Below are 18,741 nucleotides of genomic sequence, written 5' to 3'. Positions count from 1 at the left end.
GCGTCTAAAGATTTACGACGTCCTGTACTTGAGAGATCCGGGTTTGCTATTATGACTCGTTTAGTTCATGTGAAATCGGAGAGGGTCTTACGAGAGGCTACGTGACTTTCTCTACACTCCTCGATTAGTCTCGCTAGATAAAAAAAAAGGCTCAACGAAGAATTTCGTGGGAACTCTCTCATTATCTCCTTACATATTCTCAGTTTTTCCTCTCGGCCGATACTGTATCTCTATACAAATATACGATATAAATTTGCATTTCCATTCGAACTTCCCTCTTGTCGCCATTAATTGAGAGCGTATAGTCTAATTGCGCGTCGTAATATAAACGCGCTCATGAAATATGATAACGTAACAATAACTATGTTCGCGTGATAGCGAAACAGTGGAACATCCTACATTAGTCTGAACATATCGCAAATGAAAATATATGTATGTGCGCACATACTGATTTTGTGGAACTTAAAAAAGAAAAAATTTTCAAAAAATTTTGAGGAATGTCAACACAATCAAATAACTGGCGACAAGAAAACGAAATGTTGTCGCTTTCAAGTATTTACCGTCCTAATGAATTTTCTTACACCAAAGATAGTATGATACAATGTTATTACAATATATTTCCGAAAATTGAAAATAATTTATTAGAGTTAAGGACAAATAGTGGAAGCAACAAAATTAAAACTTTAAAGTATTTCATTAAATACTTACCCCCTGTTAAAGTTTACATTCAAATTCCTGATGACTATCCTGTCAACAATCCACCAAAGTTTCACATTATCTCATCATGGCTATCTCCTTGGCAACTGTCTGGCATTTGTCAACAATTAGATGACATATGGTCAAACAATAGAGGGCAGGAGATACTATTTTTATGGTTTGAATTTTTAAGAAATGAGCTTCTTAATTTTCTTCACATCAAAGATACATTGGATATTTCACTGTTATATATGATGTATTATAATTTAGCAAATTATTTTAATTTAATTTTGACATATCAACATGATGTAAGAGCAGTGTCCAATATATTATTTCTAGAACCACTAAAGTATCTGATGAATTATGACAAACAACAGCGTAGAACTATATTTCAACAAAAATTGTTTTCATGCAGCATATGCTTTTGTATATATTTTGGAAAAAAATGTGTAGAGCTCAAAAATTGTGGACATGTTTATTGTAGGAAATGTATAAGACAATATCTTGCTACAGAAATTAATGATTGCACTAAATGCAGTATAATATGCCCTGAAATTGATTGCAGTGAATTTATTTCTATTGATCAAATAAAAAGTTTGTGTTCAAATAATTTGTTTTCAAAATATGATGACAAATTATTGCAAACAGCGTTACGTAATATAGAATATATAATTTACTGCCCTAGTATTAAATGCAAATATGCATTTATAAGAGATGTCAATAATGAATCAGCTATTTGTTATAATTGTGGATACTGTTTTTGTACCTATTGCTACCAGGTACGTAATTATATTACTAATGTACACACTAAAAACAATTATTTGAATACATTTATGTTTCAGAGTTATCATGGAGAAATGATATGTCCTATAGGATTAAATAATAAGGAAAAAATTATTGAAGAATATAAAAGCGGTGATAAGCATAAAAAAGAGTTACTAATAAAGACATATGGTCAAAAGCAAATAATGAAACTTGTTGAACGACAATTAACAGATGAATATTTAAAAGTATGTACAAGTTTACTAATGTTAGAAATTTTACAAAACATAATAATGCTATTTTCAGAGACATACAATGTGTTGTCCTAAATGTCAGACTGTGGTTCAGAAAATAGGTGGATGCAATCAAATGAAATGCATTCATTGCAAAGCTAACTTCTGCTGGCTGTGTGGAACTGAAATTACGACACTAAATGCTTATGATCACTTTTTGAATGGAAACAATTCATGCTATAAGCGCTTATTCGAATAAAAGTCTTCTTGCCCACTATACAAACAGTTATAACATTACAGTGTAAGCTACATTTTGTATTTGAACTTAAATTTCTGTTGTCTCTAATATAGGTGATGGCAAGAAGGTTTCTATCACCCAATAGAGATTCTTTTTCTAATATGAATAAAATATAATTATTGATTTTAATAGACTAGTATAAAGTTATTTATTTTTGTACAATTAATTTTTATACAACATTATATTTTTTATGTACAATATATATGTATAAACAAAATATTTTGCATATTAACAAGAGGTAGATCTCTACTTATTGCACTACCACTTTTTGCGTTAACTATATTTTATACATCCCTTGGCACATGAACTTCAACAGTGGCTTCAGTCACTAGTTGTTCAGCAACAATAGATACTGTTGATCCTATTCTCTCATTTACAATATGGTCTATAAATTGTTATAAATACCATGAGGTGTCTATGAAATTTATGATAAATGTACATGTAAACTTACCTGCGCATTCTTCCTCACAGTTTAATAATTTCTGTTTCTCATAAAATTTTTGAAGATTGAGTTCTATGAGATTAAGGCCAAAAATCCAGTATCCGAGGCATCCTCCCAACACAATAGCAACATTAATATATATGTTATAAGACATAACAGCCAACATTAAAATATAACCCAGAAGCGTATGTATAGACCAATGAAATACTTGAAGACACCACATGGACCAATATATACTAAAAAAAAATAATATATGGTATTTATGTTACACAGTTCCATAATAATATTACTTTTTTCTGTTCAATAAGATGTGAATCAGATGTGTTCAATGTGAACTTTCACATCAGGGTAACACACCCAGTGGATCACATGTAGTTCTTTTGTCAAGTGGCATTATATATTATATTGCAACTCTGTGATACTAAAATTTAATCTAATAACAATAGTGATCATCAGCCACCTGATTTGAAAATATCCTGGTATAAATGCATCAAAGTGTATGGAGAATATTACATACCACTGTGATGAAAATTGTACTCTAATAGATTTTGAAGACAATCTAGAGAGTAACGAAGAATTTTCTGATCTCATAGCTTTCTGTTTTCTTATATTAGCTATGTTATTTTGTTGTAATTTAATTTGTAAAATCTTCATAGCCTCATATAATATTGCAAGTGCTGATAAGCCTATGCAAGTACAAATAAAACCAGAAGTTGTAACTACATTGTATCCTGATAAGAAAAAACTGCCTAAATCATCTCCAAACCAAAACCACATATGCATCTGAAAACAAATAGGTTTAACAATCCATTAACGAGTTAATCATATAAATAACAATCTGAGTTTATGCATACCGTAGTTGATATTAATGTTTTGTAACATACAGCCAAGTTTCAGATAAATCAAATTGATAAGAAATGAATGTATAATCGTTTTCTACATTCTGTTCTCCACCTAGCCTTACCCATTTATTCAGCAATGACTAAACTGTACATAATTTATTGCAATCACAATTTTCGTTTTATAATTATACTTTTAGTTTCGTTACGTACTTTTAACACAGTCTTTTACTTTTGTATTGTGTCGCATTGGTTTCTGAAACCTAACAGTAAGATTTGCGAAAACCATGTTTTTGAAATGCATGTACTCAAAATAAGTAATGTAGGAAACAAATGCAGCACCATACACTCGCATCAAAGTTCATGAGATATAATCTAACTCGATATTTAAGGTATAAATATAAATACAGAAAAAAATAATATAAGTTAATACATACATAGGTATGTATGTCTTTATCTTTTACATTAGGCTAGCATTGTTTGACGTTGCTAAGAAGCAGGGTCACGTGATTCACGTTGAAACATGCGGATCAGTGTTAAAATTTTTGGATTGTTGAATACAAATCATACAAAAATAACAATAAATCGTGGAATCATATCAGTGCCTGTGTTATTAATAATGTAACGTGACAATAATAAAATACTGATAGAAGTTGATAACTAAGAAACGGTGCATCGATCGTTCATTGGTCAACGCAAAGGATAATGGTCATTGCTGAAAATTCTCAGAACAGCTAGGTAACGAGTTTCCTTGAAATCAATAGTTGTCTGAAATTCATAAAGTGTTTATACTCGCGAACCCTTTGTAGTGCTAAAATTCTCTTCGATTGAAAGGATTAAACAAAATTAACGTTGTACCATATACATGCATGCATGCGTCATATCATATATACCATACACATATACAAATTGTGCATGCGAAAAAGAGCCGGAAGGTGGCGAAGACTGTGAACCACGAAAGCGACAGCGCTATCTATATCGTTGGGAGGAGCAAGCGTGGCTAATCAAAGCACTAAAAGGTAAGCTGTAATGGCTGTTTATTTTGGGGTTTTCGTTGGTTCTGCTAGGCTTTTCCTCGAGTAATATGCTTCCTAGCTGTTTCAGATTGTAAATAGTGCTAAAACATCGATCGATGATAGAGCAATGACCATGAAAACGTGGTAGGTGAATTCGGTGGCACGGGCCGTAACGTCGGACATCTCACCTAGTAAAGTGAAAACTCCATTTGCCGTTCCCTCTCGCTCTGTCCTCTCCCCTCTCCTCGTCACAGTGCTCCAGTGTTCTCTCGTTGGCGCCTTTCTAACCAATGCCAGGCGTGTGCACCAAGCGTCGCAACTATACGCCATTGTCTATACTCTATACGTACGCGTTATTATGTGGTATACCAGGTAGTTATATTCGCGAACTTTTTCCGCGCACGTATCATCACGAATTTTCTACACGCGACCTGCGACCTGCGACACGAAACCTGCGACGAAACCTGTGATCTACGACCTGCGCTCTTTCAACGCGACGATTCACTGTCCAACAGAAAAGGTCTTTTCTAGAGGTTTTTCTTCGTCTACAGGAATATGAGCAGTTCCGAGGAGGTATCCTGGATCTCGTGGTTCTGCAACCTCCGAGGCAATGAGTTTTTCTGCGAGGTAAGCTCGTTACATCGCGAAATCATTTATCAGTCCATCCTACATTTTACGCTCTCTCTGGAAGCCCACCTATTCAACCGAGGTTAACACGTTTATACTGTTTATTTTACGAAGTGATTCTCATAATAGCATTACAGAGTTTGATAGTTTCGTTTTTATCGAAACACAATGCATTGGTGTAATATAGTAAGTTTATTTCTGGTACAAAATGTTATTTATGGATTAATTAGTGGTACGGTTCTTACAGGTTGATGAGGATTATATCCAAGATAAATTTAATTTAACTGGACTAAATGAGCAAGTACCACATTATAGACAAGCTTTAGATATGATACTTGATCTCGAGCCGGGTAATTAATTATTAGTTAGTTATGGCATAAATATCAAAATTATTTTAGTGTGTATATCTGTTAATTTAGATGATGAAATGGGAGAACATCCAAATCAAAATGAACTTGTTGAACAAGCTGCAGAATTGCTATATGGGTTGATACATGCCCGATATATTCTTACTAATCGAGGCATTGCTCAAATGGTTGAGAAATATCAGGCTGGTGATTTTGGTCATTGCCCACGTGTTTATTGTGAATGCCAGATGATGTTGCCATTAGGCTTGAGCGATGTTCCTGGAGAGGCAATGGTAAAAAGTTATTGCCCTAAATGTATGGATGTTTATACCCCAAAAAGTTCACGACATCATCATACCGATGGAGCATATTTTGGAACTGGATTTCCACATATGCTTTTCATGGTTCACCCAGAGTATCGACCAAAACGTACAACAAATCAATTTGTACCTAGGTAGGACAGAACACTAAAGTTATAGAGCATGACTTATACATTTACAAGTGTTTAAAGAAAGAAATTATGTTTTTCTAGGTTATATGGCTTTAAAATTCATCCTTTAGCGTATCAGATTCAACAACAGTCTGCATCGACGTTCAAAACACCATTGCGGGGTCTTAACTATAATAACGGAAAACGTTAAGAGTGTTACGACATAGCCTAGAACATTTTTTTCATTAATCATGATACAATTCCTAATTTCGTCCCTAAGGATTAAATGAAATATTATTTTTTATATCGCTCTTTATACATCTTAGAAAAGGCGCTGGAAAACTAATTGTTTCGTTCGACTACGACATTAAACACAGCACTCTATACTTTTCGGGTTTTTCCACGATATTTATAGTATGCCGAAAAGATTAAAGAGTGATATATGAAAGTTCTAATGCTCGTCAAGCGCCACGCACGTCTTTATTTCAATTCTAGTAACAATTTTCCTTTCGTGTTGAAAATTATATATGTATCGTTACATCAAGTCTTGTCCATTAAAGCAAATGGTGAAATGCATACTTAGGTTAATTATTAGAATGTAAGAGAGCAGACGAGGATCATGAATAGAATATATCCGTTTAGTTGACTTTCGCATCTTTAAGATTGCTATCTATTAGTTTCTATATATAAAGAAGATGACAGTCGAAAATTGATTGTGAAAACCAGAGGAACGGATAGCATTGGATTCTGACTACTCAAACAAGACGAATGATACATGAATTGATAAGTTGTTAAATATAATTTAATTTAACTAAGATGATACGAACTTAAACTGTGGATGAAACAATTTATTTATACTTGGTTTATCTTAATAAAGCTCAGATAAAAGAAAATTAAAAAACGGATTATGTTAAAAATCGCAAACTATACGCTACTCTACATAATTTTCTTTACTACCGCAGTTCTTGGAGGACTTAAATATAACGTTCAGCAAGAGTTTAACAAAATGAAAATTCCAAACAATTTTGGTACATTATATGTATCTAACATAAGCAGTGTATATTTTAATATAGAAAAATAGAAGTCATTACAACAATGGTTTTTGTATTACGATTATGATAGGTACTCAAAATTGTTGTCTATATTAAATCGAATAAGTTAAATATCATTAAATTTATTATTTCTCTCATTTTAAGAATTATATTTAAGCTTTAAACTAAAATTTGTGGTATTTAGAAGTGATGTTTAAAAAAAAAAAGAAAGAATGACAATATTTCCTATTGTATCATCTATTAAATTCCAAAAGAATTTTAGACAAATACAGTTTCGTGTTTTTTTAATGTATATTTCCAATAGTGTGATCAATTTAATTTTGGTAAATTTAATAAAACTACAAAATATTCAAAAAATATACCTTTGCAATTATTTTAAAATATGTTAAGAGTTTAGTGTTCAGAATTTTAAATAAAGTTTGACTTAATAAGTAAATTTAAATTTACATACTTTAAAAATTATAACTGTTTTTGCTGTAACATTAAGTTTTATTTTATAGCAAAGATTAAAATAGTTGCATTTTCCAGTATGAATGTAGAAAATACAAAAATAAAGATTCTAATGATTATAGTTTTCTCTCTTTAATATCTCACAATTCAAGAGATTCAGTTCGATTTTATCAAGTAATGGACACTACTTTTTATTGGTCTGCAATACTAAAGAAGTTTATATAACATAAAATAATATGTACAGTGATGTTTCACCACATTGAACCATTTCTACCTCACCATATTGCGCCTTTTTAACCACTTCGGTACGGGGCGCATCGGCCACGAAATTTTGCCCACAGCCGGCACTCACCATTCGCATGCTACTTCGTGCATCGACAGTGAATCCGTTTTGCTCTTTTACGGATCTTTGACGAGGAAAGCTTTGAAGCACTGAAAACTTATTTTGCATTACAGGCGAACATTACTTGTAATGTAAATCAAGAGAGCGTATGTTTTTTTTACGATATTGCTAAATGTTGGCAATTTTATTTACATAAATGAAAATTTAACTCAAAATTATTGTTTTATTTCATTTATATTACAAGTTTTTGAATATTACAATAAATGTTATTGTTTGGTGTGGTACATTTCAAAACATGGGACTACACATAGGCCAACCTTGCATTGTTTACAATAATATCTAGTACTAGACCTTTTTTTATCCTTTGAACATACGATACATCTTCTCATTGGATTTTTCCTTTTAGTTTTATCACTATTGTACAGCGCTGGAAAATGTCTTTCCTTGAAACGCATAACATTTACTGACGAAGTACCAGTGTTGTATTCCCGCGGTTCCGAGTACTGCTTTAGAAGTTCTGTTATTAACGCTAAGTGATAATCAGACATTGATATATTCTTTTTTGTATTAAATTTATATAAACAATACGCATTCCATACTGAAACGTCTAATAAATGAAAAAAGAATTTCTTGTACCATTTCTGTACTTTTCTTGTGCATGAAACCGTACTAATAATTGCGTCGCTTTTGTCAACTACACCCATCGAATTGCTATAATCTATAACACATGTAGGCTTTTGGATATTTTCACCCGTTTGATAGTTTTTCTTTTGACAATCTTTATATTCTGCTGAATGACTAGTGGATAACATCCAAACTTCGCGTTTGTCTTGCCATTTCAGTGCGAGCAGATTTCCTGATGATCTAAAACTAAGATCTCCTTTTTGTAATTTTTCTGGCATTTTCGGCATACCTGCACGCCGCTTTTTTACTGTCCCACATGCGTTTGTTTTAAAGCTGTGCAAATATTCGAATAGTGCAGGACTTGAATACCAGTCATCTACGAACAATTGATGACCCTTTCCTAAATAAGGTTGCATCAATGTTGCAACAATATTTCCAGTCTTACCGAATTTTTCAGGAAAAGCTTGCACCTCGGTAGTTGAGCCAGTATAAACAATTAGATCCAAAATGAATCCCGTTGAACAATCGCACAATACAAATGATTTTATCCCAAAACTATTTCTTTTGGATGGTATATACTGCTTAAAAAATAATCGTCCCTTAAAAAGTAACAGACTCTCTTCAATGCATAAATTCTTAAATGGAAAAAATGATTTTTTAAATGTTTCGCGCAGTTTATCAAAAGGTTCCCGAATTTTTGTCAGTCGATCTTCTGACCTTTCTGAGTTTTTGTCGCTAAAGTAAAGCATCTTCAGCAATACTGAATATCTGTCTCGCGACATATGTTTATTAAATATATCGGTTCTAAGTACATCATTAGTACTCCAATATTCTTTTATAGATAATTTTTTCATGCGCGACATTGTAAGCGTTAACGCAAGAAAAGTAAACAATTCATTTTTGGTTGTATCGGACCAATTTTCCAATGAAGAAGATATGTCGTTATGTGCTGCTGTGTGTCGATAGTAATTATTTGTGGTATTTACAATATCTCCTATAAAATTCTCTGAAAAAAATATTTGGAAATAATCCAAAACATTGGATGAGTCATTAATACTTTCTGCTTTAATTCCACAATCTTCATCAACAAAGGTGTATATATGTGGATTCAAGTTTGCACGCGACCACGTATTTAGTTCACCTTTATTTGTTGCATTTAATCCTTCTGTTTCTGAGTCCGCTGACAGAATTATTGCCCTCCTTTTATTTGAATTAACGTTAATCCGTTGAAAAACAATACGATCTTCTATTGATTCATCAGAATCCATCATGGGTCTAAGAATTATAAAAATTAAAATGTAACATAAAAAATAAAAATCGAAAAATCTCGGAAATATGTATATTATATTATTACTTACATATATTATATTATATATACGTATATTATATTATTACCGTCGACTATAGTCGACACTCGGCTGTGCGTGTTCATCTGTGGCCGTCGACTATAGTCGACACTCGTACCGAAGTGGTTAAGAATCATAATTTTAATGCGCATCCAGCTTCGTATAGTTGGTTTAAAAAGAGAACAGGAGATGATCGAGAGAGATGGAACCAAAGCAGCGGGCTCTATGTAGGAGTGTCCACACGAACGAGAAATGTAGGCCGCCTTATTCATCCATGTTGCGGTCTCACTCTTCTTCTCGCGATCCGTTTACCTGGTATTCTATTTGAAACTCACGGCGCGAAAAGAGCAAGTTCGCGAACATGGCAAAAAGAGACAAGCTATATTGGTCGTCGGAGTGACTGGTTTCGCTTGTGACGTGCTCTCTTGCTCACTCACCACTTCTTCTCTTTCTTTAAAACTGCGAGGGCAGCACTGCTTAGTGTGAAACGTCAACCAATCAGAGAAAGTCAGTCTCTATACCATATCTCAAATTTCTGAACCCCTTGCCCTTAGCAAGGCACAATATGGTGAGGCAATACTGTATAGTACAGTAATACCTCACAATATTACCTCTATGCAGGCCTAAAAACGCTCAGTAATATACGGACTAAAGAATCACTGCTGAGACAAAATCCACTGTGAATTGGATACACATTAAAATAGTGGGAATAAAAATGTATTACTCTAATGGGTTCAGCTCCATCATACTTCCAGGCTGCAGCTTGATCCGTTAGCGAGGGTCGATAAAGAAATTTCCTTTGCTCTGATTGGTTGACAATTCACTGCTCAGACAGTATTCACTTCACTTTTGTTGCGCTGTAAAATGGTAGGGATATACGCGCCAACTTAAGGAGTAAGAAAAGCGTGTAGCAGTAGATCCCCATTACTAAACATTGTAGATTGATCAGACAATGTACATTATTTTGTACTTAGAATTTTATACTCAACATTTAAATTAACAATTTGTATCCCTTTTAGATGCGCGTCAAGTTTTCAAAATAATATTATATGCATATTAGTTACACTGTATTTGTATACGATTGCGTAGTGCATCGTGCACACTGTCAGAATCAACCAATGATATTGTCTGTTTAGAATTCAAATTTGATGTAAACTTTACATTGCCCACTATGTAAACGGAAAACCAGTACAATACAAATCAAATTCTGGAATCACAAATATCAACTTTGTGGTTTTACAAACGTGTTGTATACATTTGACAATGCTTTCCAATCAACAAAGACTGATCAGTTCTCTAGAGTCTTTAATAATTCTTACGAAATATTATATCGTTTAAGAATGGTTGATATTTTTATGTGACGTTAGATTGTGCATGCTACGATTACGATTTCAATTGAAATCGCTGGAACAATTAGCGTGGATTGTTTACAATCGAAAGAATGTCGAGTCTTTCGACGAAAGATGCGACAGAGCCGAATACACGACCAAAATTTCAACCGATACGCGTGAAAGAGCTATTACATTTTTATGAGAGCGATGATGATGAAAGCGAAGATAAAGCACAGGATTCTGATACTGAATCAGATGTTGATGAGCCTCAGCCTTTACCACAAGATGATAGTTTTGAAAATAAGTTAAATGAATCATTACCTCTGCCTAATACAAAGTATGATACTGATTTACAACCGTCTGGTAAAACATCTGTAAGTGCAGTCTCAAAATTAAGTGAACCTTTGTTGGTCTGTAACAATGTAGAAAATAAATCAAACACAACTGCAGAAGTACATATCTCTATACATAAGGGTTTTAATAATGTAAATTTATATCATAGTAAATACAAAGACATAAAACACGATAGTCACAGTTCAACACGGTCTACCAATGTGGAAGTTGATACTGACAAGAAATGTGAACTCGAGGTACCACAACAGTGTCCAAAACTACATGAGAATGACTATAACACAAAAGATGAGAAACACATAAAATATGAGCAACCAAATCATATGCAATCAAATTGTGAAAATACTTATGCTCAAAATAGGCATAAAAATATACATATGGTTAATGTAGATGTTAGGAGACAGTCAAACAAGAAACAGGCATGTAAAAGTGATGTTCAATCTATAGACAAGTGTAAAGTAAATGATAATGAAGTTGACTCTATAGTTTTTGGATCCCAGCATTCTGAAAATGTATCACAATCTTTAAGTTGTACTTCTCAGAATACAAATATAAAAGTGAAAACATTGGATTCTAAAGCAGCAGATAAAGAAGATAATAAATTAGGAGTATCGGAAAACACATTAATAAATTCCATTGATCACTTGGCACTCCAGACTCCTCTAAAACATGTACATTGTTCTTCGCGTCCAGAACCATGTTTCTCTCGCAGAAATATTGCTCAGACGCCGCAAAGTAAACCATTTGATACAAAAAGTCTTGGACTAACACCAGCCACAGTTTCGAGCCATATGTCTTTAAGTAACATTAAGCAGACCCCATTGCAAAGTAAAAATGTTAAAATGAAAGACACTATGCAGACACCCAAAAATTCTGTTTACTTCACACCCAGTATGACTAAACGTGAAACTCCAAGGTATAAAATTGATCTGAAATATGTATGTCTATTATAATTTATTTCTTAATTTAAGGTTTAATTGCAGGTATTTGAATTCAGAGACTAAACGTAAACAGCCTTTAGCAGATGTGGGAAGTTATGTACATAGCAATGCTTCTAATAGACATGTGTTGGAAGGATTTCAATTACCTAAAGTAAATGAAGAAATGCCTACTATTGGAAATCAAAAATCCACTAAGAATTTAACTCAAAAGACAAGTGAACGAACATTTGAAGCATCCGAAAATCCTGCACAGTTGGATTTGGATGCAAACGAACAGGTAAAAGAAAATAAGTATCCAAATACAGAAGAAAAAGAAACAAAGGTACAACAAATGCTACTAGAATCGACATATGGTTCTCGTTTCAATAAGGACAAGAAGGATACTCTGAAACAGATAAGTAGCGATTCTCAAAATCAATATCTGACAGTTAATAATCAAACTCAACAGCCAGAGCCAAAGAGATCCACAGACACTGCACCAAATGTCCAATTTTCGGTACCACCTAATGTTCCCAAACCGAAACCTCTTAGAACGATTTCTGTAAAAGGAAAAGAGTACTTAATTTTGGGTATGCTTGGTCAAGGAATGAGTGGAGAAGTTTTAAGAGTACAAGATTTATCTTCTCTTGAACTCTGCGCTATTAAATGTGTATATCTTAATCGCATGGACAAGGATTCAGCTCAGGGATGTTTGGAAGAAATTTCGATGCTGCAAAAATTACAAGCACCATGCATTGTTCGAATGTTCGACTAGTAAGAAATTATTTTGCAAACACGTATTGTAGGTGCATACATGTACTGACGTTTACATTTAAGCTTCTTATTGTAGTGATATCAAGTATCCCATGGTATATGTGGTAATGGAAATGGGAGATACTGATCTCAGTCGACTCCTAAAAACGATGTCGCAAGAGAGACACATTTCTCTCACAATGGTTCTTTATTACTGGACAGAAATGTTAACAGCAGTTAAACATATACATGATAATGGTAAATCTCCTAGAACAAATGCAAATGATTATTTTGTTATGATAAACATCAATTTTAGGTGTCTTTACATTTTACAGGGGTAATTCATTCCGATTTAAAACCAGCAAATTTTTTATTAGTAAAAGGGAGATTGAAGCTTATAGATTTTGGAATTGCTTCGAATATGAATGCAGACATGACATCTGTTGTAAAAAACTGCCCAATAGGTACATTAAATTATATCAGTCCAGAAGCATTAATGGACATTGGAGGAAATTCAGATTCTGCTACACAAAATGTCAAGTACAAGGTATACAAAATTAACTTTGCATTCATATTTATTAATAAATTAATAATTATGTATTTATAATAATTACTAATATATACATATTCATTGCACAGATTACTTTTAAGTCAGATGTGTGGTCGTTAGGATGCATACTGTATAGTTTAGTGTATGGTCAAACACCATTTCATCATATTCGTTCACAATGGGCTAAAGTAAACGCAATTACCAATCCGAAACTAAACATTTCCTTTCCTGCAACGTTACCTTCGAGAGAAGGTGATGACAAAGTTTTACCTACGCCACCAATACTGATCGATGTGATGCGTAAATGCCTTCAACACGATCCAAAAACACGACCAACGGTAGCGGATCTTTTGCAAGTTGACTACCTGTCCACCAAACAAGAGTGTCTGTCAGCACCAATCCCTCGCATTCCAGGAAATATATTGGTGAAAATAAAATATGCTTTAGGAGAAGATGAATGGCGAGAATTGACACGGGTTTGTAAACTCTTTTATATAGTACATTGTATTATAAACAAAATAATTATTCAGACAACATTTCGGTTACCTAGCATAGTATACACAAGTAAATATATTCAAATAACTAAAAATGATAATTATTTTGATGTTGCAGGTTTTGGAAAATAAACGGTATCCATAACACTATCCGGATTAAGTACTATTAATTATGTACATACAATTATTTTATACATAACAATCGGCAATAATACATAGGGTGCTTATTTAAATGTATTATAGTAAGGGATTTATTTGAATACTGCTTTAAAATATAAAATTGTATCATGATACAACTATATTGCAGAATCTACTTATGCTTACCTGTATGTTATTTATCAAGTAGATATTACAATTCCGAATGAAACACGCGAGATCTATTAAATTAAAATATCTTTCACTTTATTATCACACATCCATGCATACAAATGGCTCCATTTAATAAAACCGATAGGTAGTATTCACAAGTAGCTACTATGTTGGATAGCTGCACGATTGGAAATCTAAAAATATATATCTACAGGTTACTCGTGAAAGAATGTATTCTGAATCAATTCCTTTACAATTAGGTTAGATTTTAAATAATACAAAAGTATGCAATATCTTCGTATTACACGTTTTCTTAAGGTATAAAAAAACTCGGAAACTTCTGCTTCGTTTCTTTCCGTTTTTCTGCTGGTTTTTGTTCATCGAAATTGCACAGTTTTTCATTTGTCAACAGTGCATATTGTACGACGTTATGCACATACGATGCATAATACAAATGTTACTAGTCAGTGCATTGTTGTTAATTGCCAATACTGCAGTAATCTTTCACCTTTCGGCAATGCCATAGAATTGGGCCTCTCGAATGTCAACATAATATCTTTAACTTTGTTTTTTAATTCACGATCAAATAGATATCCTCCAGTGCGTTCTAGCGCTGATGTCATATCGTATTCCACCGACGGAAGTGGTTCACGTATAAAGCGAGCAGCGCTTGCGATACTTGGTATGATATGCCATTGTAGAGCTTTAATTTCCCATAGACTACTAAAGAGAGCATTACTTAACAATGGATCTCGTTCTTCCATTAAAAATGGATCTCCAGCACCATTACTCTCCTCTGTTGTAATTTCTCCACCTTGTGGATGATCAATTAGTCGTTTTAGACCAGGATGTCTAAGCAGAAGATTACCAACAAAATGTAATATGATAAGAATATCTTCAGGAGGTGCAACAAGAGTCAAACGTGCAAGTCGTTTCGCGAAAGCAGCGACTAATGCTTCAGGTAAGTGCCTAGTGACAAAGTAGAAACACATTGTAATCTCGATATAATTATGAAGCAACATATATATCTTACATTATAGCAGATACTTACGTCGAACTCAGAAAAAGATCAGATAAATAAAACAAGCGAGCTTTGTACTTTGTATGAAATATTTCTGGTTCAAACATAGAGTAAAGTTTAGTAAATATATTTGGGTACTCCAAGTTGTGTTTGGTAACTAATAAAAATACGCCTTGTAATGCGAGTAAGGCAATAGGTCCATCTGCATCCAAAGAATCCATAAGGAAGTCTGTTAATAGTACAGGCTTATCTAAATGTGGCATGACCCGTTCTAACAGAACTACCAATAATTGCTTATGCAACTGTGGAGTTAATTCCCAATGCATAACGCAAACCCAAACTTTATTAAGCGCACGTCTAGATCCTGCTTGATCCCATACAAAAGTTCTGCTATCTGGTAATAAGAAAATGGGATATAGAAATGATGATATATAGTAACAAATACTAGTGCAAAAAGGTTATGAAGATATAAGTTATTCTACCTTGTTGTGCACTACACAGCAAATTTTTATTTTCAGACATTTCATACTCTGAAAAAGAAATTCAATGTCACATCATTTTATGTTTTCTGGAAATTATATAAAATCATAATAATTATTATCAATCAATTTGTACCTTCGCTTTTCTTTGGCAATGGTGATTTGTGTATAAGCTCTAATAAATTTTTTATATAAGTTTCGTGTGGTTGCCGTTTAGGAGTCAAGGAAGGAAGACATTTCCAAGTATAATAAAGAGCATCAGGGTATTCTGTAATTTCTTGAAATCTAGATATTAAGTTAACATTGTCTTTCTCAGGTGCTAGTAAGCTCATTAAGATAGGTTTTAATCGGTGAAGTGGAAAATAATATCCTAAATTGTCAGTTGGTTCCAGTGGATATCTTCCTTCCTCTGCCATCAATTTTATAGCAGTGGTGAGAGCTTGTAGTTGTATGACAGGTCGACATTTTTCTATCGAGAGCAGTATTTTTTCCCATATTTCTTCATAACAGTTCCTCAACCAGTTGATGTATCTTGCTTCAGGACTTGGCTCTGTTTCAGATAGATTATGAAAAATCTATTTTATGTTCTTAAATATTTGCAACATCATAATGTTATGTATTGTGCTTTAATTTTGTGACCAGACAAATATTTTCACAAAATATGAGCGCATGATAAGTTTATTACAATGATATTAGGTGGAAGATTCAAGGGATGTGTATGTTATTAAATATCAGAGGGCGAGAAGTTACTAAAATGTTCGAACGTACCTGAAATCGTGAGAGCTATCGTACGTTCAAGATACATGTCGCCTCTTCTCAAAACCTCAACGAATATTGTCTCTATTGTGAGCAGACATGATGAAGTGGATTCCTGATGAACAGTGATCAAGAGTTTTAATAAACGACATAACCTCGAAAATTCAATGTATTCATTAAATTGAAATGATTTTAAAATTCTAACTTACGTCCCATTGACCTATTATGTCTACTAAATTGTTCGCGTATTTCCTTGAGGATAGAAACTCCTGCGCCTTTTGCCTTAACACTTTCGACGACATCTTCTGTCCAGAAGAAGCGCCGGAAAGATCTGCTGCTTCCGCCATCGTCGCCCACGAAGGATTTGCTAATGGCAGATATCACGTATTGTACTGTGAATGTGTTCTCTTCTATTCTTATTTCTGCTTATAATTACTGTGTATGAAATAAAACCTAAAACATAGGAAAACTTGAATCGTAATTCTGTGTACTGACTCGATCGGCTGTAAGAGAAATCGATAGGTGTGTTATAGATTATAGTTGATGCTATCCGTACCATTTTCGCCGTTTGGTTATCATTTTCAGTTTTATGAAACTGGTTGTCAATCTGTATACAAACACATCATACGCACGTAACTTTGTAGTTTTGCAACAAGTGCTGTTAACGTGTATTCTCCTGTTACGAGTGTAAGAGCAGTGTAAGGCAAGGAGGATTTATTAAGGATTTATTCTCAACATAACTTTAACGTAACGATATCTGTAAGTAAATGTTACACATTATTATATTTCTACAAATACAGAATTCTGTATATATATTTTTTAAATTCTTTCTGCTGTTGCGTGACCACGCGAACGTAGTTATAAATAGCGCCTCTAGTTATGCAAATCATAAACTTAGTTGATGCCGACAGGAGGGAAATTCGAATTAAATACAGATTTATATCGTATATTTATATAGAAATACAGTATCGGCCGAAAGCAATAACTGAGAATATGTAAGGAGTATGGGGGATATATGTAAGGGAGAATGTAGAGAAAGTCACGTAGCCTCTCGTAAGACCCTCTCTAATTTCACATGAACTAGACGAGTCACGATAGCAAACACGGATCTCTCAAGTAGAGGACGTCGTAAATCTTTAGACAAGGACTTCTCGGGACCCTCTCTGACCTCTCTTTCTTACTCAGTCCTCGAGCCGAAATTTTCGCGCGCGGCACACCCCCACGCCGTTCGTTTCGGCGGGCTTTTTACCGGAAAGACTCGTCTTCCGGTGCAGCCGGAAGACGAGCCATCCGACGAATCAGCATCCAGCTAGAGGACCCCAATTTTCCTATTGGGCAAGGGAAAAAAACCAGAAGGAACGCAGGAACAAAACTCGATTCCTCGGGAAAATACGGCCTGACTTTATTTTGGAGGCTTGGAGATAACATCGTCATCCAGGAAATGAAGTTTCAAAGACGATTTTTGTGTAACTAGTTAATTTTTACAAGTCCTTCACAAGCAGAACACTTTTGTGTTCCACGGGCATCCGAACCAGCCAAACTTCCCTAAATCCCACCCAAAGCTACGCAACACTACAAACTACCAAAGGTTTCACATTCAGTATACATTTTCTAACATAATAAGTCACTATTATTTGTTACTGTTATTATCACAAATAGATCATAACCTGTAAACTCTAAAACTGTGTTTGCAATAGAAGCAATAAAATTCCATCTAATTGGCGTAACATATCCTAAACAATAATATTTTTCTTGTCTCTGTATAATAGAAAATGTTAGAAATAACATGCAATGATCGTCTTGGAAAAAAGGTTAGAGTCAAATGTAATCCAGATGATACGATAGGCGATTTAAAAAAATTAATAGCTGCCCAGACTGGAACACATTGGGAAAAAATTGTTTTAAAGAAATGGTATACCATTTTCAAGGATCACATAAAGTTACAAGATTGTATCCTTTGAGATTATGTATACTTTTATATTGTCACATGATATAGTTAAATTTTTAACATATTTTTTCCTTAATTTAATAATTCAGATGAAATCCATGATGGAATGAATTTAGAACTATATTATCAATAATTAATTAATAAATTAATCTTACACAAGTCACTGTTAAATATAAACACAATAATAACTTTTATATTTAAGCACTTCATGATTTTATATTCTATGTAATATACCCCCGGGCATTCTTTCTAAGCCCGGGGGAACATTTATTGATAAATATTTAAGTATACAATGTATATAACTATACAATAAACAAATATCGC

General features: G+C 33.6%; 7 protein-coding genes across 19 annotated transcripts; 4 read left to right on the top strand and 3 right to left on the bottom strand.

Moving 5' to 3' along the window:
• Positions 1-248: 248 nt before the first annotated feature.
• Positions 249-2,118, top strand: LOC144474520 (E3 ubiquitin-protein ligase RNF14-like). The gene is made up of 3 exons (XM_078189431.1): positions 249-1,475; positions 1,539-1,706; positions 1,765-2,118. The coding sequence occupies exons 1-3, from the start codon at positions 498-500 to the stop codon at positions 1,948-1,950; spliced, it is 1,332 nt and encodes a 443-aa protein (XP_078045557.1). The 5' UTR covers positions 249-497; the 3' UTR covers positions 1,951-2,118.
• On the bottom strand, positions 2,106-4,800 carry LOC144474524 (uncharacterized). 5 transcript variants are annotated; one of them, XM_078189444.1, is made up of 5 exons: positions 3,708-3,771; positions 3,286-3,533; positions 2,949-3,214; positions 2,441-2,667; positions 2,106-2,374 (listed from the first exon to the last, which is right to left on the bottom strand). In XM_078189444.1, the coding sequence occupies exons 3-5, from the start codon at positions 3,212-3,214 to the stop codon at positions 2,274-2,276; spliced, it is 594 nt and encodes a 197-aa protein (XP_078045570.1). In that variant the 5' UTR covers positions 3,286-3,533; positions 3,708-3,771; the 3' UTR covers positions 2,106-2,273. The 5 variants fall into 5 exon arrangements, with proteins under 5 accessions (XP_078045570.1, XP_078045571.1, XP_078045575.1 ...); XM_078189445.1 differs by having other exon boundaries at positions 3,286-3,418; positions 3,484-3,727; XM_078189449.1 differs by lacking the exons at positions 3,286-3,533; positions 3,708-3,771 and adding an exon at positions 4,475-4,800.
• On the top strand, positions 3,870-6,591 carry Ckiibeta (casein kinase II subunit beta). Of its 6 annotated transcripts, none has more exons than XM_078189439.1 (7): positions 3,870-4,008; positions 4,080-4,289; positions 4,375-4,430; positions 4,838-4,913; positions 5,161-5,263; positions 5,312-5,714; positions 5,793-6,591. In XM_078189439.1, exons 3-7 carry the CDS (start codon positions 4,414-4,416, stop codon positions 5,899-5,901), a joined length of 708 nt encoding a protein of 235 aa, XP_078045565.1. In that variant the 5' UTR covers positions 3,870-4,008; positions 4,080-4,289; positions 4,375-4,413; the 3' UTR covers positions 5,902-6,591. The 6 variants fall into 6 exon arrangements, with proteins under 6 accessions (XP_078045565.1, XP_078045566.1, XP_078045563.1 ...); XM_078189440.1 differs by having other exon boundaries at positions 4,366-4,430; positions 5,333-5,714; XM_078189437.1 differs by having other exon boundaries at positions 4,366-4,430.
• Positions 6,592-7,749: 1,158 nt separating this feature from the next.
• On the bottom strand, positions 7,750-10,040 carry LOC144474519 (piggyBac transposable element-derived protein 4). 2 transcript variants are annotated; one of them, XM_078189430.1, is made up of 3 exons: positions 9,518-10,040; positions 9,301-9,434; positions 7,750-9,165 (listed from the first exon to the last, which is right to left on the bottom strand). In XM_078189430.1, the coding sequence occupies exons 2-3, from the start codon at positions 9,428-9,430 to the stop codon at positions 7,802-7,804; spliced, it is 1,494 nt and encodes a 497-aa protein (XP_078045556.1). In that variant the 5' UTR covers positions 9,431-9,434; positions 9,518-10,040; the 3' UTR covers positions 7,750-7,801. The 2 variants fall into 2 exon arrangements, with proteins under 2 accessions (XP_078045556.1, XP_078045555.1); XM_078189429.1 differs by having other exon boundaries at positions 7,750-9,434; positions 9,518-10,038.
• A 650-nt stretch (positions 10,041-10,690) lies between these two features.
• Mps1 (dual specificity protein kinase monopolar spindle 1) lies at positions 10,691-14,128 on the top strand. Its single transcript, XM_078189382.1, has 6 exons — positions 10,691-12,103; positions 12,171-12,881; positions 12,958-13,118; positions 13,196-13,407; positions 13,500-13,886; positions 14,023-14,128. Exons 1-6 carry the CDS (start codon positions 10,947-10,949, stop codon positions 14,047-14,049), a joined length of 2,655 nt encoding a protein of 884 aa, XP_078045508.1. The 5' UTR covers positions 10,691-10,946; the 3' UTR covers positions 14,050-14,128.
• Positions 13,884-17,145, bottom strand: LOC144474507 (nucleolar complex protein 4 homolog B). The gene is made up of 7 exons (XM_078189398.1): positions 17,026-17,145; positions 16,679-16,922; positions 16,482-16,584; positions 15,850-16,263; positions 15,717-15,764; positions 15,265-15,628; positions 13,884-15,182 (listed from the first exon to the last, which is right to left on the bottom strand). The coding sequence occupies exons 2-7, from the start codon at positions 16,814-16,816 to the stop codon at positions 14,678-14,680; spliced, it is 1,572 nt and encodes a 523-aa protein (XP_078045524.1). The 5' UTR covers positions 16,817-16,922; positions 17,026-17,145; the 3' UTR covers positions 13,884-14,677.
• On the top strand, positions 17,140-18,741 carry Ubl (Ubiquitin-like protein 5). 3 transcript variants are annotated; one of them, XM_078189409.1, is made up of 4 exons: positions 17,140-17,228; positions 17,428-18,057; positions 18,239-18,419; positions 18,507-18,739. In XM_078189409.1, exons 3-4 carry the CDS (start codon positions 18,242-18,244, stop codon positions 18,548-18,550), a joined length of 222 nt encoding a protein of 73 aa, XP_078045535.1. In that variant the 5' UTR covers positions 17,140-17,228; positions 17,428-18,057; positions 18,239-18,241; the 3' UTR covers positions 18,551-18,739. The 3 variants fall into 3 exon arrangements, with proteins under 3 accessions (XP_078045535.1, XP_078045537.1, XP_078045536.1); XM_078189411.1 differs by lacking the exon at positions 17,428-18,057 and having other exon boundaries at positions 17,141-17,228; positions 18,507-18,741; XM_078189410.1 differs by lacking the exon at positions 17,140-17,228 and having other exon boundaries at positions 17,275-18,057.

This window comes from Augochlora pura, chromosome 8 (genome assembly GCF_028453695.1).
Source record: "Augochlora pura isolate Apur16 chromosome 8, APUR_v2.2.1, whole genome shotgun sequence".
NCBI classification, from domain to species: Eukaryota; Metazoa; Arthropoda; class Insecta; order Hymenoptera; family Halictidae; genus Augochlora; species Augochlora pura.
Note: the sequence above shows the minus strand (reverse complement) of the source record. Positions and strands in the feature narration are given on the sequence as shown.